The 27,252-nt window shown below is 30.6% G+C and overlaps 1 protein-coding gene across 8 annotated transcripts in view; it reads right to left on the reverse strand.

Annotated features, from left to right (window-relative positions):
• Positions 1 to 27,252, reverse strand: part of LOC106466715 — a 44,562-nt gene that overhangs the window by 7,610 nt on the left and 9,700 nt on the right. For 5 of the 8 annotated variants that reach the window (XM_013927014.2, XM_022394796.1, XM_022394798.1 and 2 more), the window contains 9 exons: positions 21,065 to 21,256; positions 14,883 to 14,969; positions 12,455 to 12,517; positions 10,495 to 10,573; positions 7,884 to 7,969; positions 4,928 to 4,981; positions 2,614 to 2,721; positions 1,650 to 1,761; positions 1,333 to 1,435 (listed from right to left, as the gene is read on the reverse strand). In XM_013927014.2, coding sequence (XP_013782468.1) covers positions 1,333 to 1,435; positions 1,650 to 1,761; positions 2,614 to 2,721; positions 4,928 to 4,981; positions 7,884 to 7,969; positions 10,495 to 10,573; positions 12,455 to 12,517; positions 14,883 to 14,969; positions 21,065 to 21,139 — 767 coding nt within the window. In that variant the 5' untranslated portion in view covers positions 21,140 to 21,256. Of the gene's footprint in view, positions 1 to 1,332; positions 1,436 to 1,649; positions 1,762 to 2,613; positions 2,722 to 4,927; positions 4,982 to 7,883; positions 7,970 to 10,494; positions 10,574 to 12,454; positions 12,518 to 14,882; positions 14,970 to 21,064; positions 21,257 to 22,848; positions 22,944 to 23,087; positions 23,256 to 27,252 lie in introns of all 8 variants that reach the window. The other 3 variants (XM_022394794.1, XM_022394800.1, XM_022394795.1) reach the window with 2 other exon arrangements.

Raw genomic sequence — 27,252 nt, forward strand, 5'->3', positions numbered from 1 at the left:
TAATGGATGCAGAACGCATTCGAAACGCGTCGGCCAACTCATCACTATCTACAACTTTTACACGTTGTTCTAACAACGTTAAGACGGCTTATCGACTTCTTGAGAAGAATTCTAAGAAGAAAGTAAATCTACAGACATCGGTCTTGTTTAACAAAATCTGCATATATATATATATATATATTTTGTTTTTGAAATACCAGTTCAGTTAGTTCAAAGCAACACAATGAGCTATCTGGAGTTTGTCCACCACAGGATATCTAACCCAGGATCTTAGCATTGTAAGTCTGTAAACTTACCACTGACTCACCAGAGGAAATTTCAGTACTAAGTACCCAATTTAAATAAGATGATTTTAATACTATTACTTCTACTACTCTTATGTGCTTGAAGAAATTGGAACCAGCCTCGGCACAGGCTCTCCTCCTACAAATAATCTTCTCAAGGTTCTTTTATTAATAATGCCCAATTTAATAGATTGAAATAGCATCTGCCCTTTTTAATTTTAAATAGACAAGGGAAATTTAACAAACCAAAATGTTTGCCTTTTATAATTCACTTGCTGAGTTATACATTAAATATTGCAGGAAGTATTATGTATATTACACACTAAAAGATAATTATATTATAGAAAATAATAAGATCGATGTTATACATTAAATATTTAAAAATTTACTAGCATTTAGTAGGTCTGTTTGTTAATATAACTATCATTCAGAAAACCTAAAAATACAAAATATGGAAGTATGTATCTGCACAGCTAGGAATAATGTTGCAATTTTAGGCCTATCTGTATCTACAGTAGTAAGTCTGAAAACCTATACTTATGAAATTTAACTAACCTTTGTAGAAATACCATAAATTATCTACTCTTGATCTAACTAATAAATAAACGAGTAAAATATTTATTTGTACCAAACTCCATGTATTGTTGTGAAGGAACTACCTCAGACTTAGTAAATATTAATATATAAAATGCTTCAGTATTCTATTCCTTTTTATTTCTATACTTTGGTACTCACATTTCCACACACACGCACAAAAAACTTTAATGACACTTAAATGCTAAGTTTCTCATAGCTAATTAAGATGATGACACTTTAGTAGAATAAAAAACATCAATAAAAAGAATGAATTATTTTTATACTAAAATGTAATCATCGTGATTAGCTACGAGTTTTTTTGTATATTTTTAATATTTTCTAATCAGCAGTTAATCATACATTTGATTCTGATATGATAAACAAAATAGAAAAACATTATGGAAAAACAAAAAACAATAGTAAACCTTACTTAATGAAATTAGTATAATAAAACTTTAGCTCTAACACCAACCTTAATTTCCAGATGGGGCCCTCTCCATGTTCTCGAAGACGTTCCTGTACACCAACTCCAGGTACATACCCAGAGATGAAATCCCCACCTACCATTACAACACCTACAAGATAAGAACAGTAAATATCAAAATAATTTAAAATTAAATGCAGCAACCATTTAAGAACTGTAGTATATAGATCAGAACATTTAACATACAGAAGAAAAGATCATCATCAAATATATCCATGTCTAGCAATACATTAAGCATTCACAGAAGTTTCTACTGCATTATGTCTTTTGTACTTCTATTGTAGCACATTAAAAATATAACTCACTGTAGAATCCTTCATTAGCCCCTGAATGATAGGTCTCTGGTGTTGGAGCTACAGAATTGGAGTTATGGCCTACTTCAAAACAATGAAGATATCTACCATCTAATGTAGTCACCTGTAAACACAGAAAATTTAGAAAAGAGAAAAAAAAATAATATATATATATATATGCACACGTAAAATTGTACTTAAAATCAGGATTCAAAATTTTTTGAGTTAAAGAAAAACTGGTTTATTCATCAAATATATTTCTAGAATTTAAAAAATTATGGATCTCACAAACATTGATACTTATTTCACCATATTATTTATATGTAGAAAATGCCCTATTTTATAACCAAATTTGAGATAGTAATTTAGAGTATTTAAAAAGTCTTGGAAACAGTCTTTGAAATTTTAATTGTAAATGTAAATATATATAATTACATGAGGTGTACTCTCGTAACCAGAAGCATCACTAAGAGTCACGAGATAGTTAGTAAATTACTGCTGTTTATAACTCGATATTGTTATTAATATTGGAATAGGTTGTTTTTTTTCTTTCTAATTTTTTTTCTCCCATTAGTTCTATAGTATATAAATATGGTCTTATTGTACTTTTCTGCTTCAGAAGTAAAAATCTCCTTTTAAATATAAAGCAAGTTATCATACTAATCTTATACAAATGCAATGCAGACATACAGCATGTTTAGAAAATTTAATGTAAATACCTCCTAAGAATAACATCCAGATAAATATTTATATTTTCACAAAATTCATTTACAGTAAGGTATAAACAAGAGTTAATATTTTTACCTCAAGATAAATATCAAATAAAACTTGTTCTAAAGACACAATCGATATTAGGATGCTTTTCAATGAGCCACAAAGGTAACATTTAGTTAACAAACGTATATACATATATTTCAGAATATACATATATTTTCTTCAAAATGAGTTCCTTAGTTCAACCTTTAGAATTCCATACCTTACACACACCACCTGTAGATATGGATAAAATAGCCCTCTGGTGGCTTCGAACAAAAGGCCAGCTACTATGCAGGAATGTGATATCCCTTATAATAGTTGTGTGAAGCTGAAAAATGGAGCCAATAGAATATAGTATAGTAATAATCCTTAAAACATCATAGATTATATTGAAAGAAAATTGTAGTCAATGTGAAAAAGAACAAAAAAAAATTTAAAGTTGTGTGTATTAAGCCTTTTGAGAGAATAACAACAACCATATATTGTACACATCAGATATATACACACATACACACAATTCTATCAACTGCATACTTAGTAACCTTTATGATTACCTAAGAGTAATTAGTTACTAACTTCTGTTTTTTGTTCATTTACCCTACATTTTAGCTACTAATCTGCTTGCATCTTTACGAGATTCTTGAGATGGATAAGTATGTGATGGCAGGAGACACAATTCAAATTTGTTTCGTTTTTGTTAGAAAGGCAGCTGAATTATCAACACGTTTGAAGTTTTACTTAAATGGGACTTGATTTGAAAACTGTTTTGATGTTTTCAAGATTTTTCTAAGTTAGCTGGGTTTTGATCAAGTAAATATAGAAAAATTATTTGTCTTTTCTTTTTCTTTTGATGTGCTAGTTCGTATTTCCTTATTTTTGTATTCTTTGACTTAAATTATATGAAAATATACACAAGATAAGCAGAAAGATAAAAAAACTGTCTACATCCAGCACAGAAGTTAGCAAAATCTGGATATCACCCTTGACTTAAGTTGGATTTCACACAAAACTACATGAGGGCTATCTGCTCTAGCCATCTCCAATTTTGAAGTGATAGACTAGAAGGAAGGTGACTAGTTAACATCACCTTCTGCCAGTTCTTGGGAATACTCTTGTCAGGTTTAATAGTGGGATTTGATCCTGACTCTTATAACACATCCACAGTCCAAAAGAGTGTAGTGCATTTTTTTTTTCTTTTGGCAGCAATGGCAGGTAAACCAAGGAGCCTCAGCTTCATAGTCTTCATGCTAACCATTGATCCATGCTCAGCCCTAATCCCCCCTTGAATAGAAATCAATAATAATGGGTGAGAACCAGAGAAGTTTGTTTGTTTTGAATTTCGTGCAAAGCTACACAAGGGCTATCTGCACTAGCCATCCCTAATTTAGCTGTGTAAGACTAGAGGGAAGGCAGCTAGTCATCACCACCCACTGCCAACTCTTGGGCTACTCTTTTATCAATGAATAGTGGGACTGTCCATCACATCATAATGCCCCCATGGCTGAAAGGACCAGAAGTATAAAGCACACTTGCTTTTCTAGCAAAAAGGCTCAGGTTAAAATTTTGGCTTCTGTTACCAAATACAGCCCTTTTCGATACACTAATAAAGCTAAAATGAATAGTTAAAAATTAATTTGTAACTACTGACTATAGAAAAACTGACAATTAATTAGTAACTAGATTTAGGTGACCACATAAGGCTAATGACAATGACTAATGTCCAAATACTACAACATTACTAAAGTACAAAAAAAGCGATGAGATAAACTTATACAAAAAACATCTACTATAAAATACACATTTATATAATATTTTATGTGTTAAACTTCTCTATAAACCAACAATAGTTAGACAATGTTTATAAAAACAAAAATCTAGATTGTTCCAAGATTTGAAAGTTTTAATTATTTGTAATTTTTATTATGAGTTAAGGAATACGAAAAATGGAAGCAATTAACAACAGTGATCTTGACAGAAAATTCTAGTTATCGAACAAAAAGAAATGTCACATTAGTAAATAATGGTATAAAACAATATATATATATAGCTTTATACTACACGCATGCACACACACACACATATATATATATATATATATATATTTACATACTTCATCACCTGTACTAACAATAGAGAAAATTATCTAATTTCATTGTTTATTTACAATGAAAGTTAATGATCTCCAATGAAAGTGAAAAGGTTATACTCTCCACAGAAGATCAAGACATATCAAACAACAAAGCATAATTTTAGATGTTGCTTAGTAACTACACTTGATAAGCTATATATCCCCATGCTTTCTGCAACATAAAACAGCTATAAAAATGTTCTTCTTTCTTCCTGTTCTATCGTCTCTTTGTTCAGCAATTGTGTCCATAAAACCTTTTCATCACTTACGTACTTCGATATTTTTTCATCCTACTAACACCTTACATAAAGTACTAATAAAAGCACTCAAGTACAAATATTTGTTAAAAAAGATATCAGTAGATCTTAAGAATAAACAGAAAAATAGTTTTACTTGCCAAACTCACATCATAAATAAAGTCTAGAGGTAAAGGCATCCTCAGATCAAACAGGGTCAGGCCCTGAAAAAAAGAAGATAAACATTAAATGCATTTCTCCTAGCTATTTTTGAGTTATTATTCAAGAGGAAATATGCACATATCAAAGAAAGTGATAGTCAGGTAAATTAAAAACTTACTTCTTAGATGACAATAACCTTACTAAAATTCTTTGAACCCATGTATGACCAAAACATGTTACTGAGAAAACATCTTATTCATGACGTAAAACTAGTTTAACTCTATGTCCGCGGACAATCCATTGGACAAACACCCATATCTGTAAAGCTATATATGGTACTATTTACTAAAAAGTCTCTTGAAGACAGAAATTCAAAATTTTTAATAAAATATTTCTACTAATTTGTCTGTGAATTTCTGACATCTTTGCTGAGTCAATCTGAGTGAAATACTTCTTTTCATCTAGAATCTCTTAAGTGAATATTAACGTTTTGGCAAAACCACATATCAGTTATTTTTTTCACCCTAAGGCTTTATGTACTGAAACGAAAAGTTGAAAAATAAGAAAGAAAATGAAGAATATCTTTTTCCACTCTTTTTTAAATACATCATTTTGCAAAATTCCAGTTTTCTTACTTTCACAGTTTCAACTGTCAACCTTTTCTCACTCGTTTTAATTTTATGGTTTTATTGCCTATTCTTGGACCACCATCCTCAGTCAAAAGCAATAAATCAAAGCAACAGGTGAGTAGCCAACTGTCACAAGTAAAGAGCATTCCCTGTGTGACATTTGCACTGGAGGTATAACTAAACCAAGCCTCACTTTTGTTAACTAAATTATTTGTTCATATAAAACTAACATGTACCTTTCAAATATGCATTTTAGAACACACAAAATATAATCAGGCACTAGAAAAGTGTCTCTAAAAACTAGTATAATTTAACTAGCTTTGTAACTAAGTCATAAGTAGGTTATAAAAATTGCATTAGCTGCTTCGAGTTGAACAACAATTATCACAAACAAAGAATATAAAGCCCACTGTATGTATGCCCACCAAAATTAAATAACCATAATAAGCATTTTAAAGAGATGAAAATGCTTTTCTATTGGTTATAAACATGTCTATCAAGTAACAGTATTTGGTTTAGATAGCTGCTTTGAGAGCTATGAATAGATGGGAGGGGCTTCACAGGTGGGTTTAACAAATGTATTGATATCTCAGCAAATCAAGAAGGTAGGAGGTTCAAATTATATATTCTAGCCTGTCATTACCTTTGGTTTGTGTTCTAGTTGGTTGGACAAAGAAAGCCATATTAGGGAAGGTACAAAATCTATAAGGGAGAATTCAGAGAGCAGACACATGAAGTGACATAGAGAAGTGAAGATTAAGAATTTTTTTAAATACTTCCTTTCGAAAGTAAGAAATTAAAACTTAGATATTAAAATTTAAATATACACCACATTTTGATGCCAAGATTATTGACATACATTGACAATAAAGTTGTTCAATTAAATACTGAATGTAACTCTGTAAAAGGTTGTAACATGCACACTTTGACCCAGTCATGCACATAGGGTTAAACAACCAAGAAATGTTACTAAATAAACTAATTCAAATTCCACTAAACAGTCAACTTTAAGCTTCTTGATACAAACATTACTATAGTAATTTAACTTTACACATTCATATACAAGAAAACTGAAAAGTCCACCAAGGTCATGATCTACTTTTCTTTTTTATTAACACTATCTGCCCAGGAATCACTTACTGTGCATGTCACAAGGTTTTAGTGACTTACATTCAAAGTTTTATTAAACTACTTTTTGTTATACCAATTAGTATAGCAAAAAATCTTAGATAATAACACATATTTTAATAGTATACAAGTTTTAAGTTCTTAATTTTATAAGGCAATGTTTAAAAAAATCCTGAATTTCCCGTAGTGTGAGAAAGGTGACAAATTTTCTGTAGGCATCTCATCTTCTCTATTTTATTCACCAACCCCCCAATAAGTATGAAATTCAATGTAAACTATTCACTATAAAATTGTTATTGCTCAGACAAACCATAATTTTTATAGCTTTCAAATTTCTTTGGTTACAGAGCCATCAAATAGAAAATCAGACCCTTCTTGCCACACCTACCTGTCACATGCTCTCTTTCAGGATTTGTTAATAACTCTCTTTTACGTTTGATTCTATATTATCCATAACCAATAGAAAGCCAAGGTTTTCATCTATCAAATGACGTATTATATTATGTTGTTTTCTGAACGAATAATAGTCAATTTCACTTTTAGTACAAGCTTCATTCCCACTGGAAAGATAATGACTAGCTTGAATGAATTTGTAATGGCTCTTGTCGCATAGTTAGAAAGTCAGAAAAATTGTGATAGTTAGAAGAAATTGTCTGCTTTTTGCATGTTATTATTATATATATTAAAAAAAAAAAAAGACACAGGTAATTACTTTATTTCGTGTTATTCATGTTAATTCTTTACTTATTATCATAAAAGTAAGTAAAATGTAAGAATAGGAAACTCTTTAGGTTAGATTAGGTAAAATAAATAATAATAATATAGTCAAAATATTTCACAAGGCACGCACGCGAGCAACTTGGAGTAGCTCGTGGATAATGTAATTCGATAGCGTAATGTGAGCTCCGCATTCTTCAAGTGATTTACACCTTTTAATGGCATAAGTAGTAGTTAGATACAAATCAAACAGATGTATATTGTTATGAGTTTAGAGCTACTTAGGATAACAACAAAATTACTAAGAAAATGCCACAGAAGGATCTGTGTTAGTGTGAATACTTAAATAAGACTTAATAATTTTGTAAAATTCAATCCTTGTTTCATGAGTAAGAACGTAATTTTGTTCCTCAGTTCAATATCTATTAGCTTATTTATCATAAATTATAACTGCTCATAACAATAATTTTAGTATGCATGGCTACTTTACCTTTCCATTTACACAACTGCATACAGCCATATTTGGACACACAGGATCAGCAGCCAGACCTGCCCTATCCCTCCCATTGAAAGCACCTACAGGAAAGAACCAAGAAATACATTAGTTCTCCAATAGACAAGCTGCTCCAATTGAATTAATATTTCATACTAACTAAACTAATCTGATTATTATTCTTATATCTTTGACAACTACACGTTCCTCAAAAGTACACAAAATATACATTAAACAAAAGAGATGTTTCTATTGTGTTACTTAAGGATTTTTTGTCAAGTTGCTATTGTAAATTTTTTATCAAAATAATTACAGACCAGACCAAAGCACTAAACTTGGCAAGATCACTCATTGTGGTATGCAGAGCAATATCAGAAGTGAAGCCATGAGGCTTAGAGTATTTCTTCTCCAACGAAGGTCAATCCTGACCACCCTTTCTGTCAGAGCATAAGAATCTCTGCCTACCAACCAAAAAAGTCAGACTTACTGAGCTTTTTTAACACAAAAGCTTAGCACAAGCCTCCATCATTAATAATATAGCTAGATAAACTTCTGCATCTAATGCAAGCAGCTATAGCCTCTATAAATAAATATGGAATTAATGTTTGCTCTAAATAGCATTTATAATATTTCAAACAGACTATTGAGTCTTGTCAACATCACTAAAAATTATTGTTTTGCTCTTTAGGTCAATTTGTTGTCTCTAGACGTTCAGTCTTCCTATACTGTTTTGTGACCATGAAGAGATTGCCTAAAGGATATGCTTTCATGCCCAAAATGTCCAAGAGAAGGGTGTAAGGACCAACCGCAGACACAGACCTTATTGTCTGTCTTGTGAGCTTATTCTTCAACTTACTTAATATTTATTCTGGTACAGACAAACACTTCCAGTACTACAGCATCAATACCACCTGTCAAAACTTGGCAAACCCAAAACCCTTCCTGTTTAACATATCTTCTCAAGATGTGATACAACTTCTCTATTTTTTAAGAAAGAAAAGAAGTCAGCCTGAGAGGCTGGAAAATCATATCAAGAGGCCACAGAAGCCTTTCTCCTTCGGGCCTCCAGAGCAAAATTCTGCCACAGAGCTGCTGGAGAGATTCACCTGTGTTCTATATGAATAGACCAAACCCCTGGGAAACATAAATGACCTGAGTCAGGAGCTTTCCTCCAAGAAAGACACAAATAATGGAGAAGATTCTTCCCTACCCATGTAAGAACAGGTTTGATAGAACATCTTTTGTTTAACCATTTGTCTGTTGTTGTCATTTTTATTATAAATTTCAATCTGCTGATTTTTCTTGTAAATATCATTGTTTCTTGCAGTACACACTTTTTCAGCATTCCAACAGAGCCATCTATGAGGCAAGCATTTGTACTAATAGCCTAAACAGGGATATGGATGGACCAAAACTGACAATACCTGGAAGCCTGTCTAGACTTTCTTGTCCAAGGTAGCCAAGGCTTGCAAATAACTTAAAAAGTGTGGCTCTAGAAAGTGAAGATGTAAAAAGGAAGACTCTCCTGCACAGCTCTCTGTCTGTATGATGGAATGTATGAACTTGAACAGACACAAATAATACCATAAACTATTTCCTATTAGTGGAAGATAGCTTTCAATATTCAAGATGAAACTGAGTGTTTAATTATGTTGTATTTAAATACATAGGTATATTTTTGTTAATGTATAACATCTAAAGTCAGGAATTTTATGGTAATTTTGTGAATTAAATTGTTTATTTCTGTTTAGCATAATAGTGTTTGAGTTATCAGACAGTTTACACTTTTGACTACTAAAATAGACAATAAAATTGCTGGCTTTAAATTTTTACATATACATATTAAACACCATTTTAATTTGTAGCGACACTAACTTAAGCCAAGATTTCTCTATCAGGTCATGCTTGAGGTATTCCATGCAATTACCAGTGATCACCATTTTAGCTTTCTTGGTCAAATGTTATAGTCAGCAGATGATTTTGTCCATTTAATTTTATTTTTTGTTATTTACTAGAAATTTAAGATAGTATCTATGGGTCTTAGAAAATCCTTGAAGCATTAAAACACAATATGATATTCAAAAGAGAATAATTTCAGCATTTTACAAAATGTTTATAATGATTTTGGAGAAAATAAAGTTGTTACTCAACAAATACATAAGTTAAATGCATCTATTTCTTATATTTTGACATGTTTTTAAATTTAGTTATGATACTATTGGTCCACCTGAAAGTATAAGTTAGGTTTTTTATTAGGATGTGACACCCCCTTCTAATATTGCTTTATACACTCCAAGGAGCATTCATATTAAGTTTTGTGCCTTAGTCCAATCTATCCCAATTTTTTCCATAAGCAGTACAATTATTTAAGTCAAATCATCACTCAATCATCAATAATATGTTAAGCACCGTTTCAGAGATTCCATGAATAATATAAAAATGATTCAAAATACTGTGTTAACAGTTTAAGCCTACAGAATATCTATAAAGATATTGAAGTTTTAAAAAAATAATTATGAGACTGTTACACTACAAATAATGACCCAAAAAAACAACTAAAATATTTTTTACAAACACATGTTAAGACGAAGCTGAAATAATAACTTACAGTTATCATATGACATGATTTGTTCACCTCTTTCAACATCTATCACAGCTAACCTTCTGGCTGTTGTAGCTGCAAGAATCTGAAATTTTGTTGCCAAAGTACAATTTTACAATTTTCTTATAGAATGTTAGTCCACAAGTTGTCAGTGAGACAGAAAATCATTTGAAGATTATACTTAATGCAACAAATAAAACACTTACAGGGAGAACAACTTAAAGGATATTAAAATATTCTGTTTAAAAAAAGATTCTGCAATAATAATATAACGACGGTGTAAAAACATCCCAATATATCTGCTCTAGCAGAATCACATTACTGTAATTTGTAATCAATATGCTTAATTAAAGATGTAATTTCAATAGAAGAGATTCAACAAAACACAAAATTGAACATTAATCAGTATCATATAACCAAATAAGGAAAATAAAAAGACTGTAGTAATATTCCAACACAACACTGGTCCTCATTTTTGATTATGATGTAACTACAAAAAAAAACAAGAAAAGTCTTACCTGATAGGTCAAAAAGTAGAAAAAAATGCAATAAAAAACTCAAGCTTTGACTCATTGTGTTAGCAGAAATTAGTAAGTAGTCTAAGAGCCTTGGAAAATTATTTGTAGCTTGCTGTAGCTATTACTTCATAAATAGACTTCACAACTACTGCAAAAATGGGTTAAATGTTTACACAAGTTTTATTCGGCGGAAGGAGGAAGTATTAAATTACATTATTGTATATTTTGCCTGATAATTCCTGGATTATGAGTAGTAATTGTTTATGAAATTCTGTCAAGAGAATTTGGGTGCACATTGCCTGACACCTGACAAGTTTTACTGTTATACTTTGCTCATTAGACAATTTTTTTCCACATTGTCTTATTAATAGGAAAACATTCCAGGTACATTTATAGGGAAACAGGCAAGGTCCTAAAAATTCTGAATTGTGGAAGTCTAGCACATATCAGTGAACATCTTAAACCTCAAACCAAAACTAAATACACACAAATATACATATCTCTTAAATTCAAAAACTATCAGTAACACACACAGCAGTAATCATGTTTAAATTAATGCAACAATATTATTACACTACTTTTATCTACAGGATTAACCCAGTAAGTTGACTATCAGCTATAGGGAGAATATATAACATAATAAAGATCTTAAAAAACTTTCAAATATATATATTAAACACTATTTCAGTTTATAGCCACATTAATCTAAACCATGATTCCTCTATCAGGTCATGTGTGTGATATCCTACATGCTGTGCTGTTAAACTAGTGACTAAATGTTCAAAATGATAAAATACAGTATATGCCATTCCCAACATAACCGAGAAGTCAATGACACTGTATTGATTATTTTTGCTGTAAATAAACGCAGCATCCTAAAAGTTATAATCTAATTTTGTGTGTGTTTTATGGGATTTGGAGGGAGCAAGTAAATTTTTCTAGCATTTTGAACTTTTAGACAAGAATTTTTTTTTAATTCCAAAGCCCAAACCCCTCTAATGTATTCATCAAATTAAAACAATTACTAACAAAAAAAATAGATGTTAGTAGTGAGCCTGAAAACACCTTGATATCTTGGTTTCATAAATCTTACATATTTTACCTTGACATACATGCTGATAAGAGGTTCTGAAGCTTCATGTCACTAACTATGGTTTGGAGCTTGCAACAAACTCTTATGTCTATGCTTTTCAAATGAATCTAACATACATTGCAATTCTAATTATCAGGATGAAAGGAAAAATATGTTTCCTGAAATATTTTCTGTGATGATAAATACGTAAAACATTACATTCTTATACACAATTTAATCATTTAACACCCATTTCTATCCTTGAACTTTTTAATCTAAAAATCTAAAATATGTCCACAGTTATTTGAAATAAATACTATCAGTCACCAACACTAGATATATGTAAAAAAAAAGTAAGAAAGAATGCCTCACTTACACGAGTTCCATCATTTGTGAATCGAACAGCATTCACATTCCGTGCTAGACCCATAGTTGTTATCTAACAATAAATAATAATTATTACACTTCTACATATATTAACACCACAAAAGACTTCCCCAAGTTTTTCTTCAGTATAAAACAGTTCTCATATACATGTATTTAAACAATAACGGGTATCTGTACTGCTGCATGCAAATTTTGCCATTTCCAATAGTTTCAGTACTTGTTGATAAAACACACACTGTGACAAACATAATTTGATAAATAAAAATAATAACTTACATTTACAGATTTAAAACGTTTATACATAAGACTGTGTGAAAAAAAGAAACAAATGAAAAAAAGCAAATTTGAAAGGATTCCAAATAGAGATCATAATATTCATGCCAATGTTATTACAGTGGTCATCATGGATGGTTAAGACTGATTAAAATTCCACTGGTTACAGGGGAAAAACATAACAGTAGCTTGTTTTTGGTATGTCCAAGAAGAGAGTGATATCTGGAATATTAATAGTTTCCCAAACTCTTATGTGAGAATTTCTTTGTTCAATGGATTTCAGAATAGAGGAATATAATGAAGGCAAAAAAAAAAGAATTGACAGAATGAATAAATATCATCTGTAATAAATGTATTAATTTACATAAATAAAATGTTTTTTTAAATAAAACAATGAAGTACATAATTTAGAAACATGGCAAAATTTTACATATGGAGTGTTTTCTTCCAAATTGCTAACAAACGGACAAAGGAGAACAAGTAGATCAGTGCAAAAGTTGAATATGAAAGTTGGCATTCAAGTAGTATTTCAATGAAATGTATACAAAATTGAATTTTCTGCAACCAAATTCAGGTCTGTGGCATCAACAAAAACAAAATGGTGGGCTTTTAGATTTCATCCAGAGGGTGCTGTTGTGTAAAAAAAAAATGTTTTTGCATATGTGAATAACATTGTTATATATCATACATATTTTGTATATGGCTGATATAAATAGTTTTGACTAAGGTTTTGTGTGTTACATGCCCAGCTGACCTCATGCTCTCTGAGTAAAAGACCTTGTCATCAGTGCCATGCAGTGCAGTCAAGATGCCATTATGTTCTTTTTACTGGAAACCCACGTAGGACTGGTAAAGAAAGATTTGTTAAACATTATAATCAGTCTTGTTCTCATGTAATGTCATACAAACTGTTGATCAACACATTGGATTCTATTTGAATATTTTGACACAATTCTGGGGGTCACTGTCAGTGTTACAACTGTGATTTATTTTCTTGGATGTGCTAATCAATGCTATGCCAAACTTTCCTTTTTGAATAAAAATTCAACTCAGCAGCAGAAAATCCTTAGTCAAGATTAAAATAATCATGGAGAAAATAAAATGAAATACATTAATAAATACAACAAACAATGAACCAAGATGACTAAGACAAGTGCAATAATTAAGTGGTCATAGTAGTCTTTATGACTCCAGAAGTATCCTCAGGTGAAAAATTTTAAAAAATCATATACATGCAAACACTTCTTAAATAATCTAAATCAACAAAATTGTTTTGCCTCATTATTTTCACATAGGTTTCACAACATTTGAACCCCATATTTCAGCCACTACTCAGCTTGTATTGCTTAGATATTTTATTTTAAGTACTATGTGAAGATTATTTTGTTAAAAACTAGTTTGAACACTCAAAACTGTCTACTTGGCATTGTGGTAAATGATGACAAAATTCCAGTGTTCTTTTGCTTTTTCAGTAGTAGATTCCATTTTTTAGTCTTTAATAAATCATAACCTACATGAATTTTTCTTAACAGTCAGATTGGTCAAACATGCTAAAATTACTTTTTATAATCATCTTAATTGTATATGCTAAAATCTTTTTGATACTAAACAGCTATTCTTCTGGACAAAATGTAAATGTCTGTCATTTTATGTTCATTCCACTGAAGTTAGTGTCAAAAAAGTTAAATTCTTTCAATGTATTTCAATGAAATATACTTCAATACCAACTTTGATACTGACTTTTGGTCACTGATACAGACCTTCATTATTGCCAGTCGAGTGCAAACATTGCAACATCACATAAAATCACAGAGCAGCCTTCAAAGTCAATAAGATCAACTTACCACTATGTTCTGAACAAATGTAAAGACAGAGCAGACACTACTTTTCATGAAAAATGAAATATAATTTAATTTCTATTATCACTAAGCTCAAAAATGATAACATTGTGTACAGATAAGGTGTTATATGATACATCACAAAGTTTTCTCATTTTCTTTTTGTATTTTGTGTTTTCATGCTTAATCTAAATCTTTCAACTATCAAATGAAACCTGTTGGCACGAGATAATAAATTAATTATACAGGACTTTTAGAAGTTCTGAGCTGTTAAGGAAATACATAAGCAATATGCTCATTACTTACTTGATAGCACATCAGTAGTTCCATACGCTGTGCTGAATAAAGATTAACTTTGCCATCATAAGCTCCTGAACAAAACAAGTATCTGTCCTGTTAAAATAAGTCAGTTGATGAATGGAGTTCACACAATGAAGTTACCCCATACAAGAATAAATGTAAAAACAATTCATTGAAAAACTACAGTTTAGTTCTCAATAAATAACATAATGAAAGAAACATTTATCAGTGATGTGTATGGGAGGATGGCTGGGTAGGCTCAAGCACCTGCCTTCCTGTTCTTATACCCCAAAAGTGCCCTTTTTCTCAGTCACAAAAATTTTCCATAACTTCTAAAAGACATGTCTGATTCAACAGCTTGCTTGCTGCAAGTTATTAAGGAAAAAAAAAGATTTCAGCTATAAAATTAATGGAACCCAGGGACTTGTAGGTTTTTACAATAGAAAAATAATTGTGATATGCTCTTAAGTGTTCATACACAGTAATTCATTGTTTAGTTGTAGATTTGATAAGTATTTATAAGCCTGACTGAATAAAAGTGGGTATTTTTGCTTCTCATGGCTTTCTACTCCATGTGTACCAGAGGCAACCCACAGTCCCTATAATCTCTCCTAACTACTTTCCCCTCCCAAAAAAAAGTATTGCCTTGTGATGCTTGAAAAGTGCCTCCCCTTTCCAATGAGCCCATGTCCTTTTAATGTCCTCTGCATATTAATGACATTTTTGTTTTATTACGCATCTTACAATACTAGTAATTCACATAAAAATATAAACTCTGAACAGTAGTTTAGAGCAGTGGTTCTCAACATGGGCCACATGTGAATGACGAAAAATTAAGGGGCCACAGTAAATTCTAATGGGACTCCAAAACTTCAGTGCCCAAATAAAATACTTAAAAGTGAATCAAAGGTTTCCTTCTCCCTGTATCCCCCACAGCTCAGAAGTCAAGTTACCAGACGTGACTAGTACTCAATTAACAATCAAAATGTTTGGTATCTGTGAATGTTTGACTGATTCTCAAGAGCATAAATAAAGTATAAGTAAACAGTATGTTATAAAGAAAATATTTAAAAACAATACAATATTGTAAAAATAATATAATATTATAAATAAACAGTGTGGAAATAAAATAACTTTTTTTCCTAAGTAACAGCATCTACGAAGGGTGAGGCCACAGAGATAAATCAAACTCAAAAGAGAGCCACAAGCGAAAAAGGTTATTTGGCTCTGTTTGTGATACTTTGGAAAGTTTGTGTCCTAGATCTTGAATTTTTATCAAAGATGATATGAAGTTAGCATTAGACTTATCAGAAAAATTAGTGTCAAGGTTTATGGGTTGAACCTAATACATAACAAAATAAAATTCATTTGTGTGATATATAGAACTTCTTTAGATAATCTTATCTCTTTTACCAACTAACTTAGCTAGTTACTGTATGAAATTACATACATTTATAGATGGAGGTGCATAATTTATTTAATTCTGGTCTTAATAATGATTATTTACGAGCTTAATTTCTCATGATCTTTAAAAGTCTCAGAGGTTTTCATGCAAAAGTAACTAAATATGTTTCAGCTTTAATAGAATATATAAACAACTACCACAGGGAACATTTGTCCAACTCATCCAAGTAAAATTTTATGAAAATTTATTTTATGTTAAATCTTAATAATGATTTAATACTTGTTTGTTAATAAACATTTTAATGAAATAAATACAATAATTTTCTGAGTATTATATTAAAACAATGAGGTCAGTCTGTGGGTGTGATTTTAGATTGAAGACTATTAAGTAAATCTCATACTCTAAACCAGTACCAAGCAAAGAAATTGACCCTATGTATTGTGGGATGATATTTGTGCCATTTTAGTTAATTCAACGTTGTTTGCAGGTTGTTTTTTTTTTTATTTGTTGAGTAAAATGTTGTACTGGCAATACAAAGGACTTTAATTAATGTTCGCACAGGCTAATGAAAAAACAATTATTATTTTCGTGGACTTAATTTATCTATTTTAACAGAATGTGTGCTCAACCAAAATTATGTAACTAATGTTAAATTATATTTTATTTAAAATGCAGTAACAGCTGTACAAAACATTCCAGCAGTTACACATACAATGAAATACAAGTCAAAAAGAATGAATATTAACTTTTTAACTTCATGCACACTTTGCATCTTGCACAGTATATATTCTGCAGTTGTTCCAGCAGCCAATTAGCATAAGTGTTGATATCCAGTTACACTAGATTGAATTTTCACTTCCCTGGCATACTTTGACCAACACCAGAGTCATCAAAATACACAAACTCAAAAAATACTATGAAACAAACTGCTAAAAGAAATTCTAAATTTCCCACATTACTGAACAAAGCACCAACAAAAGCTTCATCATTAATAGTTCCCTAAGTATACTTCAACTTTACACAACTTCAGTTTAATAAAAGGTGATAAAACATTGAATCTTCCTCCACATACTGTACTTTGGCAGGAGCTAAAAACTCCTCCAATGTGTAAACAAAACCAAAACTAAATATCTGTTGAAATATTAGGACAACAGTCAACTTATACCTGATTGGGTGGTGAACATAAATGATGACATATCACCATGCCAAACAAGTTAATAAAGCAGAGATTCACATTCATATTTTCATTGAGACCACACTCACATTGTTGCAAACACATTAACAACATTGCATAACCTATAGTTTTCCCACAGACAATTATATTATTATTAAATGTTTTCTCAGTTTACTACTACTACTACCACAACTCCACATTACACGAAAATTATAAATATTTTTTGCAATTCCTAAAATTTCATACTGATATCAACATCAGTCCATGCTAAATGGTCAATCTGAGAAAAAAACTTAAAAACAAAAATGCTTATTTTCATGTGGGAATTTGAGGAATTTCCCTGTCAACTGATTGAAAGAAATGTTTTGAAGATGTGTAAAGGAATGGAAAGAATGCAGAGAGAAAGAAATATGTTGAGCATGTATTTATTGTTGTTCAGTTTATATTTATATCTATTTATTGTTTTCATGTTGGTATTATATACATGCATAATTTTACTGTACCATGTTGAATAAATTGATTTGAATTAAACTGAATATCTTCTCTTTGATACTTCTTACAGAAATAACTGTAAAAAGCACTCACTTTGGTAGCACTTAGTAAATATTGACAAGGAACAGTCACATTCAGCAGAAAAAAATCCCCATGGCTATTTAGCAAGCCTGAGCACTTTATTGTGCTGGATGAACCTAATGCAGTGAAATCAAAACATTTTTGCCAACCCTTTCTGGACAAGGCACTCTCTAAACTCCTTTCTATGTATGACACGAAGTGTTACTAAGTTAAATTCAAAATTTAATTAATCCACTTTATTATAAATGTATTTTAATGATATGAACATCATCAAGTATGTTATAATTCAAAGTTTTACATTTTCTAAGTTTTTATTCCTTTATTTCAAAAGAAACCTCTAAAACAATAATTAAAACATGAGGTTTGCAGTTAAAAATATCTTAGCTTTTATTTCTTCTATTTCAGGTGTACTTGGCCTAATGTAAACATTTTGTTTAGTTAATCAAAGTACATGTATAGAGCTTGGTTACCACTAGCTTGCTTCATTTTCCGTAAACAGACTACAAGGAACGGAGTTGTGAACTTCTCCCCTCAGTTAGAAGCCTTGCCTACTTTCAAAATTGGAAAGGGCTGTTGTTTAGGAACAGATTAGATTTGAATGGCATGCTTATAACAAACAAAAAGAGCTGGTTTTATGCTACAATTTTCTCATTACTAACTTGAAACTGTCATGGATTGTGTGTTGACAACAATTCACTTTGCCAAATACATTGTTGGTGAACACTTTTACCAAGTGTATATCTATATTTGACAGGTTTAATAATTTTTATAATGTAACCAAAACTTTACCTCGCTCCACAAGGCCTGCTTTACTAAAAGAATGCAAAAATGTTTTGTCTGAGGCTAAAGTATCTCTGCCGATAATACTGTTATATCGTCAGCAGGCACCCAATGATATGTGTCAACATAAATAATCAATGGTAAATAATAGAAAAGGAAAATAAAACATTAAAAATAAACTCTTAAGTCAAAAGGTAAAGATGTAAAATTATGGATATGACCCAAAGATTTTAACATTATTCAACAAAGAGTTAAAAGGTATGTACATATTTCTATTTTTAAACATTTCATTGCACAATACATTGATGATAATAGCTAGAGAAAATGGAAAATGAAATCTAAACATTTATCTTAAAATAACTTTTGATATTAATTTAGGAGGTTCTAGAGATTATCTAAATGAAATGTGAAAACTGTAAGACAAAAAAAGAGCATTTTTACATTTAATATGAAAATTATTTTGCAGGTAAACTCTTCAGAGTCCATTTGTAAATAACTACGTTAAATAAGAAATTTTTAGTAGAAATAGTAGAAAAAATCAAAATTAAATATTTTGTTTTTAACTACCTACTTTTAGAAAAGTTCTTGTGAAATTTCAAAGAATTTCATCCACTAGTTTTATTTTTTGAAAGAATTATGTATTAAAAGCAAACACAATGCAGTATTCCTTATTGAAATAACATATGGAATGACAAAAGATGGCTATAAACAGCCCACTAGACAATCATATTGCATATATGCTCTAATACAAGGGATTGAGTTGACTGCACATTTTATACTTATTATCACTACTTTTATTTTGTAGAGATAATTTTTCACAAAACTGAGATAAATTCAATGGTATGACTTGTTGGCAATAAAAATTGTCAATGTAAGAACAGTTGGGGTTAGACTGTTAAGGACTTTTCCTCAATGTCTTCCAGATAAAAATACTGATTTTACATGATTTCAAATACTAAAAAAATGTGTTCATAAAATTCTACTACTTTCATGATCTGTAAATTATTTAATTACCACCAACACATCAGCATCAGTCCTAGTTGTCAGGACACATACATCTACGTTTATATCTTCTAAACAGTGTTCTTACTAATCTTAATCTGCTGAGAGATAGATATTTAATTAATTTGTTTCAAGGTGATCTGCTGTTAAAATTCATATTGTGAATTTGTTAAAAAAGTTTAACTACAGCATTCAGAGACAATCAGTGAACAAATGCAGGTAAACACAATGATCCACAAATTTACAGTTGCATCCACAAACCAGGATTTTAAGTACTTAATCTAAAACTCAATATCATTAATGCAAAATTAAATAAAAAAACTTCTCACATTTTCAAAATAAACTGTTTCTACGATATTGACTAACAACACAATTCAAAACTTTAAGGGACATGCTTTCAACTATGGATTTAGAGAAGGGTATTTATACAAAAGAACACAGATTATAAATATAAATAACTTTAGTGATGCAAGTATAATAAAATATAGTTCCAGAGTTCTGTACTTGGAACCTTATTTTAATAATATACATAAATGATTTATTTGATTTAAATTGTAAAATTATTACTTTTGTTGGTGATACAGCATTAAAATTTAGCCCTACTAATATAAAAGAATTAAAATTTCAAATTATAAACAATTTTCTTGTGACATACTTGCTAATAATAGAATATTATTATTTATAAAGAATAAAAGTTTTTACTTACAAATAAAAATCAATATTTATCCTAACAGAATACAGGGATTAAAATATAAAATTTCAAGTTAAAAAGAAGATAATGCATAAACAGTTTACTTACTTAGCATAAAAAATATTTAATAAAAATGAAAATATCATGACTACGACTAAGTTTAAGGTACAATGAACATTCTTGTTTAACTATAAAACTATAGAAAAATATATTTAAGGTAATAACTTTAATTATTATTTCTATTGAAATGTGATTAAATAAATTAATGAATAATTAATGTTTATTAACTCAAAAGAACCAAAAGCTATTGGGTTAATTATCATTTACTTTGTATTATTGTCTTATATTGTAATAATATCCTAATGCCACCACTGTACTTATTCAACATGTTATCTACCAGTAGTAAAATTTTAACAATTATCTAAAAAGCTAAGGGATTTGAGGCTTTTTAAAAGCTTCATTCATTGATAAAGCTTAGCAATAAAGAAAAAAACCTGCTTTGCTCTGATTTACTTTCATACATTTATAAGCAATGTAAGGGTAACTGTACTTTAGCTACATACCCTGGGACTAAATGCCACACCTCGTACACTACCTTGGTGGAACTTCAGAAACTTCGGTACACCTTCCTGCTGCATATTTATTGATGTGGAAAAGTAATTTTGAAACAAAATCAAGTTATTGTAGTTACTGGTCTGATGCTGACTTCATGAAAAAGTATGTTCTCCCAGATATCAGCTCACAAACATTTTGTTCTATATAAAGCACAAGTAATGAGAATTGAACATATATAGACTAAGAAAACATGAGCATTTTATATTTCTTATAATTCAATATGTTACAAAATAAAGCTAGCTATTAACTCATTTAATCAAAATTACAGTTAGTCATGAAAACAATCAATTCATTAAAACTGATGTTTCCAACTATTATTGTCTCCAATTGTTACAACTATTCATTTAATTCAAGTACTGTCATTATAATTTCTCATTGTTATTTTTCATTAATTCAAGGTTATTCAACTTAATCAATATAAATTAGTGTCACAACTCATTATAATAACAGACTAACCAAAGTTAGTGTTTCCAGTTATTAAAACTACTTAAATCTAATCTGAAAATAATCACTTAGTTGAATGTAACCAATTAATGGGCCTGATGATCACTCAATTAGCACATTTGGCTAATCACGCAGTTCTATTAAAAAGAAATACATGCTATCTTCTTATAATGTCAATAAACATAACACTATGCAAGCCTCTAAAGCTAGATATTGTAATCATAGTTTTCCAAAAAATTCTCCACAATTATATTTATTTTCAAATCTGAATCCCTTATACCATATTTAATAGGCGAGCACACAAAAAAATTGTTAGTTACAAAAAAACTTTAGACACCTATTTATTATTGTTAGCTTCAGCTTCTTTATTGATGAACTTTGCTTTACACAAAAATACACAACATAGATATAATCACATAATTTTGAATGCTCTTTGATGTTGACATATTTCCTTTATGGGTAGTGAAAGTTGATTCATCAAAATGTTTTGTGTAACATTAATTTCCCATCTTCTATTAAACAATGAATACTATTTGGTTTTCTAACTACACTATTTATGGTTTCTGAACAATTTTAACAAAAATATAAATAGTTTCAACAATTAACAGTCACTATCTCCAAGTATCTAATCATGTTCTCTCTCTGTAGTTACTTCAAGTCACTGTATCCATCAACTTCATACATGTTTAAATCCTTCATCCTCATTACTAATTTCTTCTTCCTGGTTTAAGCCTCACTAGTCGTGAGACAGTATCATATTTTTGTTTTTATATTTCTGAATGTCTTTCAGTTGTGTTTGCAAGCAGCTGTGGTAGAAAGAAAGCTTAACACCTGCATAACAACTTTAAATATTTGCCAATGCCCAAGCACTTTTCCACCACATATAATGTTCAGTAATAGTAGCTAACTTTTATAAATTTTTTTTCTCCATAATTTTTGAACAGTTTTGTATTCAGCCAAATTATAAAAGCAACCATGGATCCATGTTAAGGATAAGTTCATTTATCTTCTGGTCATGTCCACAGTTTCAGCCTGCTCATCTTCCTCCATGTGTTAATTACTGTGCTTTAGGAACAATAAGCAAACTGCTAATTGGACAGAATGAATGCAAAATTCTCAGCAGGATGGAAATGTTTATCAGCAAATGTTCACAGGAATATGTTAGAATATTTCTGTAAATATTTTTCAGACAGTCCTAATATTACATAAATAACTCAGAGCCAAACCACAACCTTTTCTGGTTCCATAATATTTATAGAATCACTGAAGACTTTAACCATATACTCACCAATGTGAGATTCATCTCTTGATTAAATGCATATGTCAGTTTTATTAACTCTATGGCCTCCAGTGTCATCTTTAAATTCCTTACGGCATATGGTACTGTATTACATTCAAAATTTAATTAAAACACTTTACTATCAATATACAAAAATTCAATTAACATTATACTGTATGTTATAATTACAATTTTTATGTTATTTAAGTGTTAATTACTTTCTTTAAAGGAAACCTTTCAAAAAATACTTAAACTGCAGTTTTCTGTTATGTGATCCACAAACTTTGAAAAATCTTGACTTTATCACTGTTTCTCTCTTATATGCATAAGCTGGCACATACAAGAGTTTCTACACACTAAGTACATATGTTTGACATAACTGTCACATGAAATCAAAAGTTTGCAAGCTGGGCTGTCTGGGAAAAAAAAAAGATATATAAATTTTAAAACCCTTTATAGTTACCACACCCACCTTCTATACTTTGCCTTGAGATCTACAACATTACTTGTAGTCAGTTGACACGAGCGTATATAATCGTTAGAATGAGCTCAGTTTACACCATACCCTACCAATGGTTAACTTGAAATTGGCAGACAGTTTTCCTCACAGTGTACATGTAACTGCCATTCATATTGTTGGCTTCTTGATTGACTACAGCACGTGATTTTTTATCTAAATATGCTATAGAGACAGTTAAATTGTATTTAAGTCTTACTTTTATATTTTAGTTAATTATTTATTATGTTTGTTTTAAAAATCATACTTGAAGGGTTTAATGATTTTTATAAGTTTAACTTGTCACCTGGATTTTGGAAAGTTATCAACAAGATGGTGTGTATAAGCATCATCTTGTTTTGGCAACACGTCTCTGTGGGGAGTCAGACGGAATACCTTTGTAAAGCCCTGCGGGCATCAGTTAACAGCCATAAATGATAATAGACAAAGAATTTTAAAGGAAAATTAAAAATAAACTATAAGTGAAAAGATAAAGAATTGAAATTACACCTAAAAAAAACGACTGTTCCAGTGGATTTTTAAGAAGAGTTGAAAGGTATGTATATATTTCCACTTGTTAATTTTAATCATTTCATTGCACTGCCCATTGATGATAATAGATATAGTTAATAGTAGAGAAAATGGAATATATATATATATATTTACCTTAAAATTTTTTGTTATTCATTTATGATATTCTAAAGGTTATACAAATGGAATGTGAAAACTGTAAGATAAATAATAGTATTTTTATACTTCTATATAAAGATCACCTTGCAGGTGAACTATGCAAAGTGTAAGTGCAAATAACTACATTAAATAACGGACTTTTTATTAGAAAAAAGTAAAAAAAAAAAAAAAAAACTAAATGTCTTGTCAAATTTTAAACAATTTCATCCACATTTTATTTTTGGAACAAAATATGACTAGAGCGACATTACCTACTAAAAATATTAGTAGCCAGTAGTCATAGGTTAAAGGACTTCCCTTTAGTTCAGTCCATTTACCTGACATCAATGAATCAATTTTAACTTCTCAATGACGCGACTGTTCAAATCCTACACATTATCCAAGAGGGTGTATTTGATATGGAACTGTGAAATGAGTACAAAATCTGGTCTTAATTTATAAAAAAACTTATTTAAAAAGAAGTTAAGTGTTTTGCAACTTCAGATCATAATTCTTCTGACATGTTTTTCAATTTCATTTCATACTAGGAGATATTAAGACAAAGAAGTTCATGCTACAGCCAGCAGTCAAGTATCTTAAAAGTGGTCAGAAATGCCCAAATATCCTTGGAGTCATGTGTATGTAATTCCAAAACTGTTAAAATGATCAAGTAGAATGAGAATCTTGATCCTTTACAGTTTCCTTTTCATCATCACCTTCCTACAAAAGAAATTTTATAATTTTGTTTTTAGTATATAATTGATGAACAGTTTTCATTTAGCAATCTGACAGGCCTAGCAGGTTATAAGTAAAGGTGTACATTAAAATACAGCATTATTAAAATAATTTTATATATCAAAAGACAAAAATAATTTTATACTCACGACAACTGTAACAAATTTTCAAATATTAGCAGCTATTTATAAGAGAAAAATTTGGAGGTTCATACAGTAGGAGATATTGATTATACAATAGAAAATAATATTTAAAGAGTGTTGCCATTTTTCAGAAAAGTAATGGTACAGGCATAGTTAAGAAAAAGGTATACTGCTCTCCATTCTGAGAGCATTAAAGTAATTAAAAGACAACTATGTAAGTCATTCTACCCACAGAAGAAATATGTTTCTGAGAACATGTGTTGGACCATAATCGGGAGGTCAACTACAGTTCAGACAAGTGGCACCAGGAGGAACTTGACTAGCCCCTGGCAGGAGGAGGTTTTCAACCATTCACCTCAGGTGTAGGAACCAGAAGGGAAGAGAAGTCTCCTTTCTGAGAACCTACACAAACGTGTGCAAATTCAACACAACCAGGAACAATAAACCCCAAGAATGTACATCTGGATGACATCAAGAAGGTGTAAATGCAATGTGGAGGGTCAATCACCATTCTACTCCTGACTGAATGAAATTGTGTACACTCAGGAGGATTCCCAAGGAACATTAGAGATTGACAGCAATCTTTTTCTGCTTTACTCATGTTCCCACCAAGTGAGACAAATTGCAAAAAAGAACAAAAGACCACCTCTACCTCAAACATCCTCCAACTACAGAAAGAAGAAATCCATGACATCAACCAACACTTTTATTACATGCAACTACAACAAAATGTGGTTTCCTGAAGTTCCCAAAAACTGTATTTTAAATAACTTTTTAAAGAATTCTCAAACAAAACTATTAATATAGTCAACCAATTCTGTAAACTGAAAAGTAGCCTCACAAGTAACGAGATCAAATCCATTTATAATCTGAAAAAAGACACTAACATTAAAATTCTAAAAGCTGATAAAGGTAACACCACTGTAATCTTGAACAATTCAGAATACATCGACAAAATGAACGACATCCTTTCCGATAAAAAGAAATTCAAAGCCATCCCAAACAACCCAACAAACACACAAGAAAAACAACTAAACAGAACTTTATTACAAATGAAAAAAGTTAATTTAGTTACTGACAATCTTTATTTTTATACTGTCCACTTATGATTCCTTCAACTACAATCTTGGCAAATACATAGTCTGGGCTCTCACACCATATGTAAACATCTGCAGGTTCATTTTTTTAAAGATGCCATCAATTTCAAATACACACCAGACCAACTAAATTTGAAAGCCTTAATGGCTAGTTTTGATGTTGTGTCACTCTTCACAACTAAACAGAACTTTATTACAAATGAAAAAAGTTAATTTAGTTACAGACAATCTTTATTTTTATCTACGTAAAACTGATTCATGCACACCACAACTCTATGGCATTCCCAAACCACACAAACAGGACTGCTCCTACAACCTATACTGTCCACTTATGATTCCTTCAACTACAATCTTGACAAATACATAGTCTGGGCTCTCACACCATATGTAAACATCTGCAAATTCATTTTTTAAAGATGCCATCAATTTCAAATACACACCAGACCAACTAAATTCAAAAGCCTTAATGGCTAGTTTTGATGTTGTGTCACTCTTCACCGAAGTCCGAACCAATGAAGCTTATAATATTGCACTCAACCTCTACATTAATGACCCCAACAAGTTAACGCACATCCCCAGCACACTTTTTGTTTCTCTCTTAGAATTTACAATGACTAAAACCAATTTCACTTTCAACCAAGAACATTTCCTTCAAATAGACGGTTTAACTATGGGCAATCCTGTTTCACCCGTTCTTGCCAATACATTTATGACCCAGATCAAAACACAAGCCATACATTCTGCACTTCATCCCCCACTATACTGGTACAGATATGTCAATGACACTTTTGCTGGTTTCACTTCTACAGAACACACACTAACTTTCTTTTAACACATAAATTCCATTCATCCCAACATCAAATTTACCATAGAACATGAAAACAATAAACAGTTATCTTTTCTTAACCTCAACATTATTAGATCGGATACACAGTTTAAAACCAAAATTCACCGTAAGAACACACACACACCGGCCTCTACATCCCCTGGAATTCCGCTCATTACACCAGACAAAAAATCAATACACTCAAAAACCTCATAAACACAGCCACAAGACTCTGTTCAACAGACTACATAAATGAAAAAAATCAACCACATAAAGCATTCCTTCATTCACACCAATAAATTTCCACCAGCTATTGTTGAAAAACTCTCCAACATTCCCCACTACAAAACTGATACTAACAAACCCAACAACAGTACATTACACTGCAGTTTACCTTTTGTCCCTGAAACCAGTTCAAGAATTATCCACATTTGAACAAACTAGCCA

Source organism: Limulus polyphemus, unplaced genomic scaffold, assembly GCF_000517525.1.
Source record: "Limulus polyphemus unplaced genomic scaffold, Limulus_polyphemus-2.1.2 Scaffold2356, whole genome shotgun sequence".
In the NCBI taxonomy this organism is placed as follows: domain Eukaryota; kingdom Metazoa; phylum Arthropoda; class Merostomata; order Xiphosura; family Limulidae; genus Limulus; species Limulus polyphemus.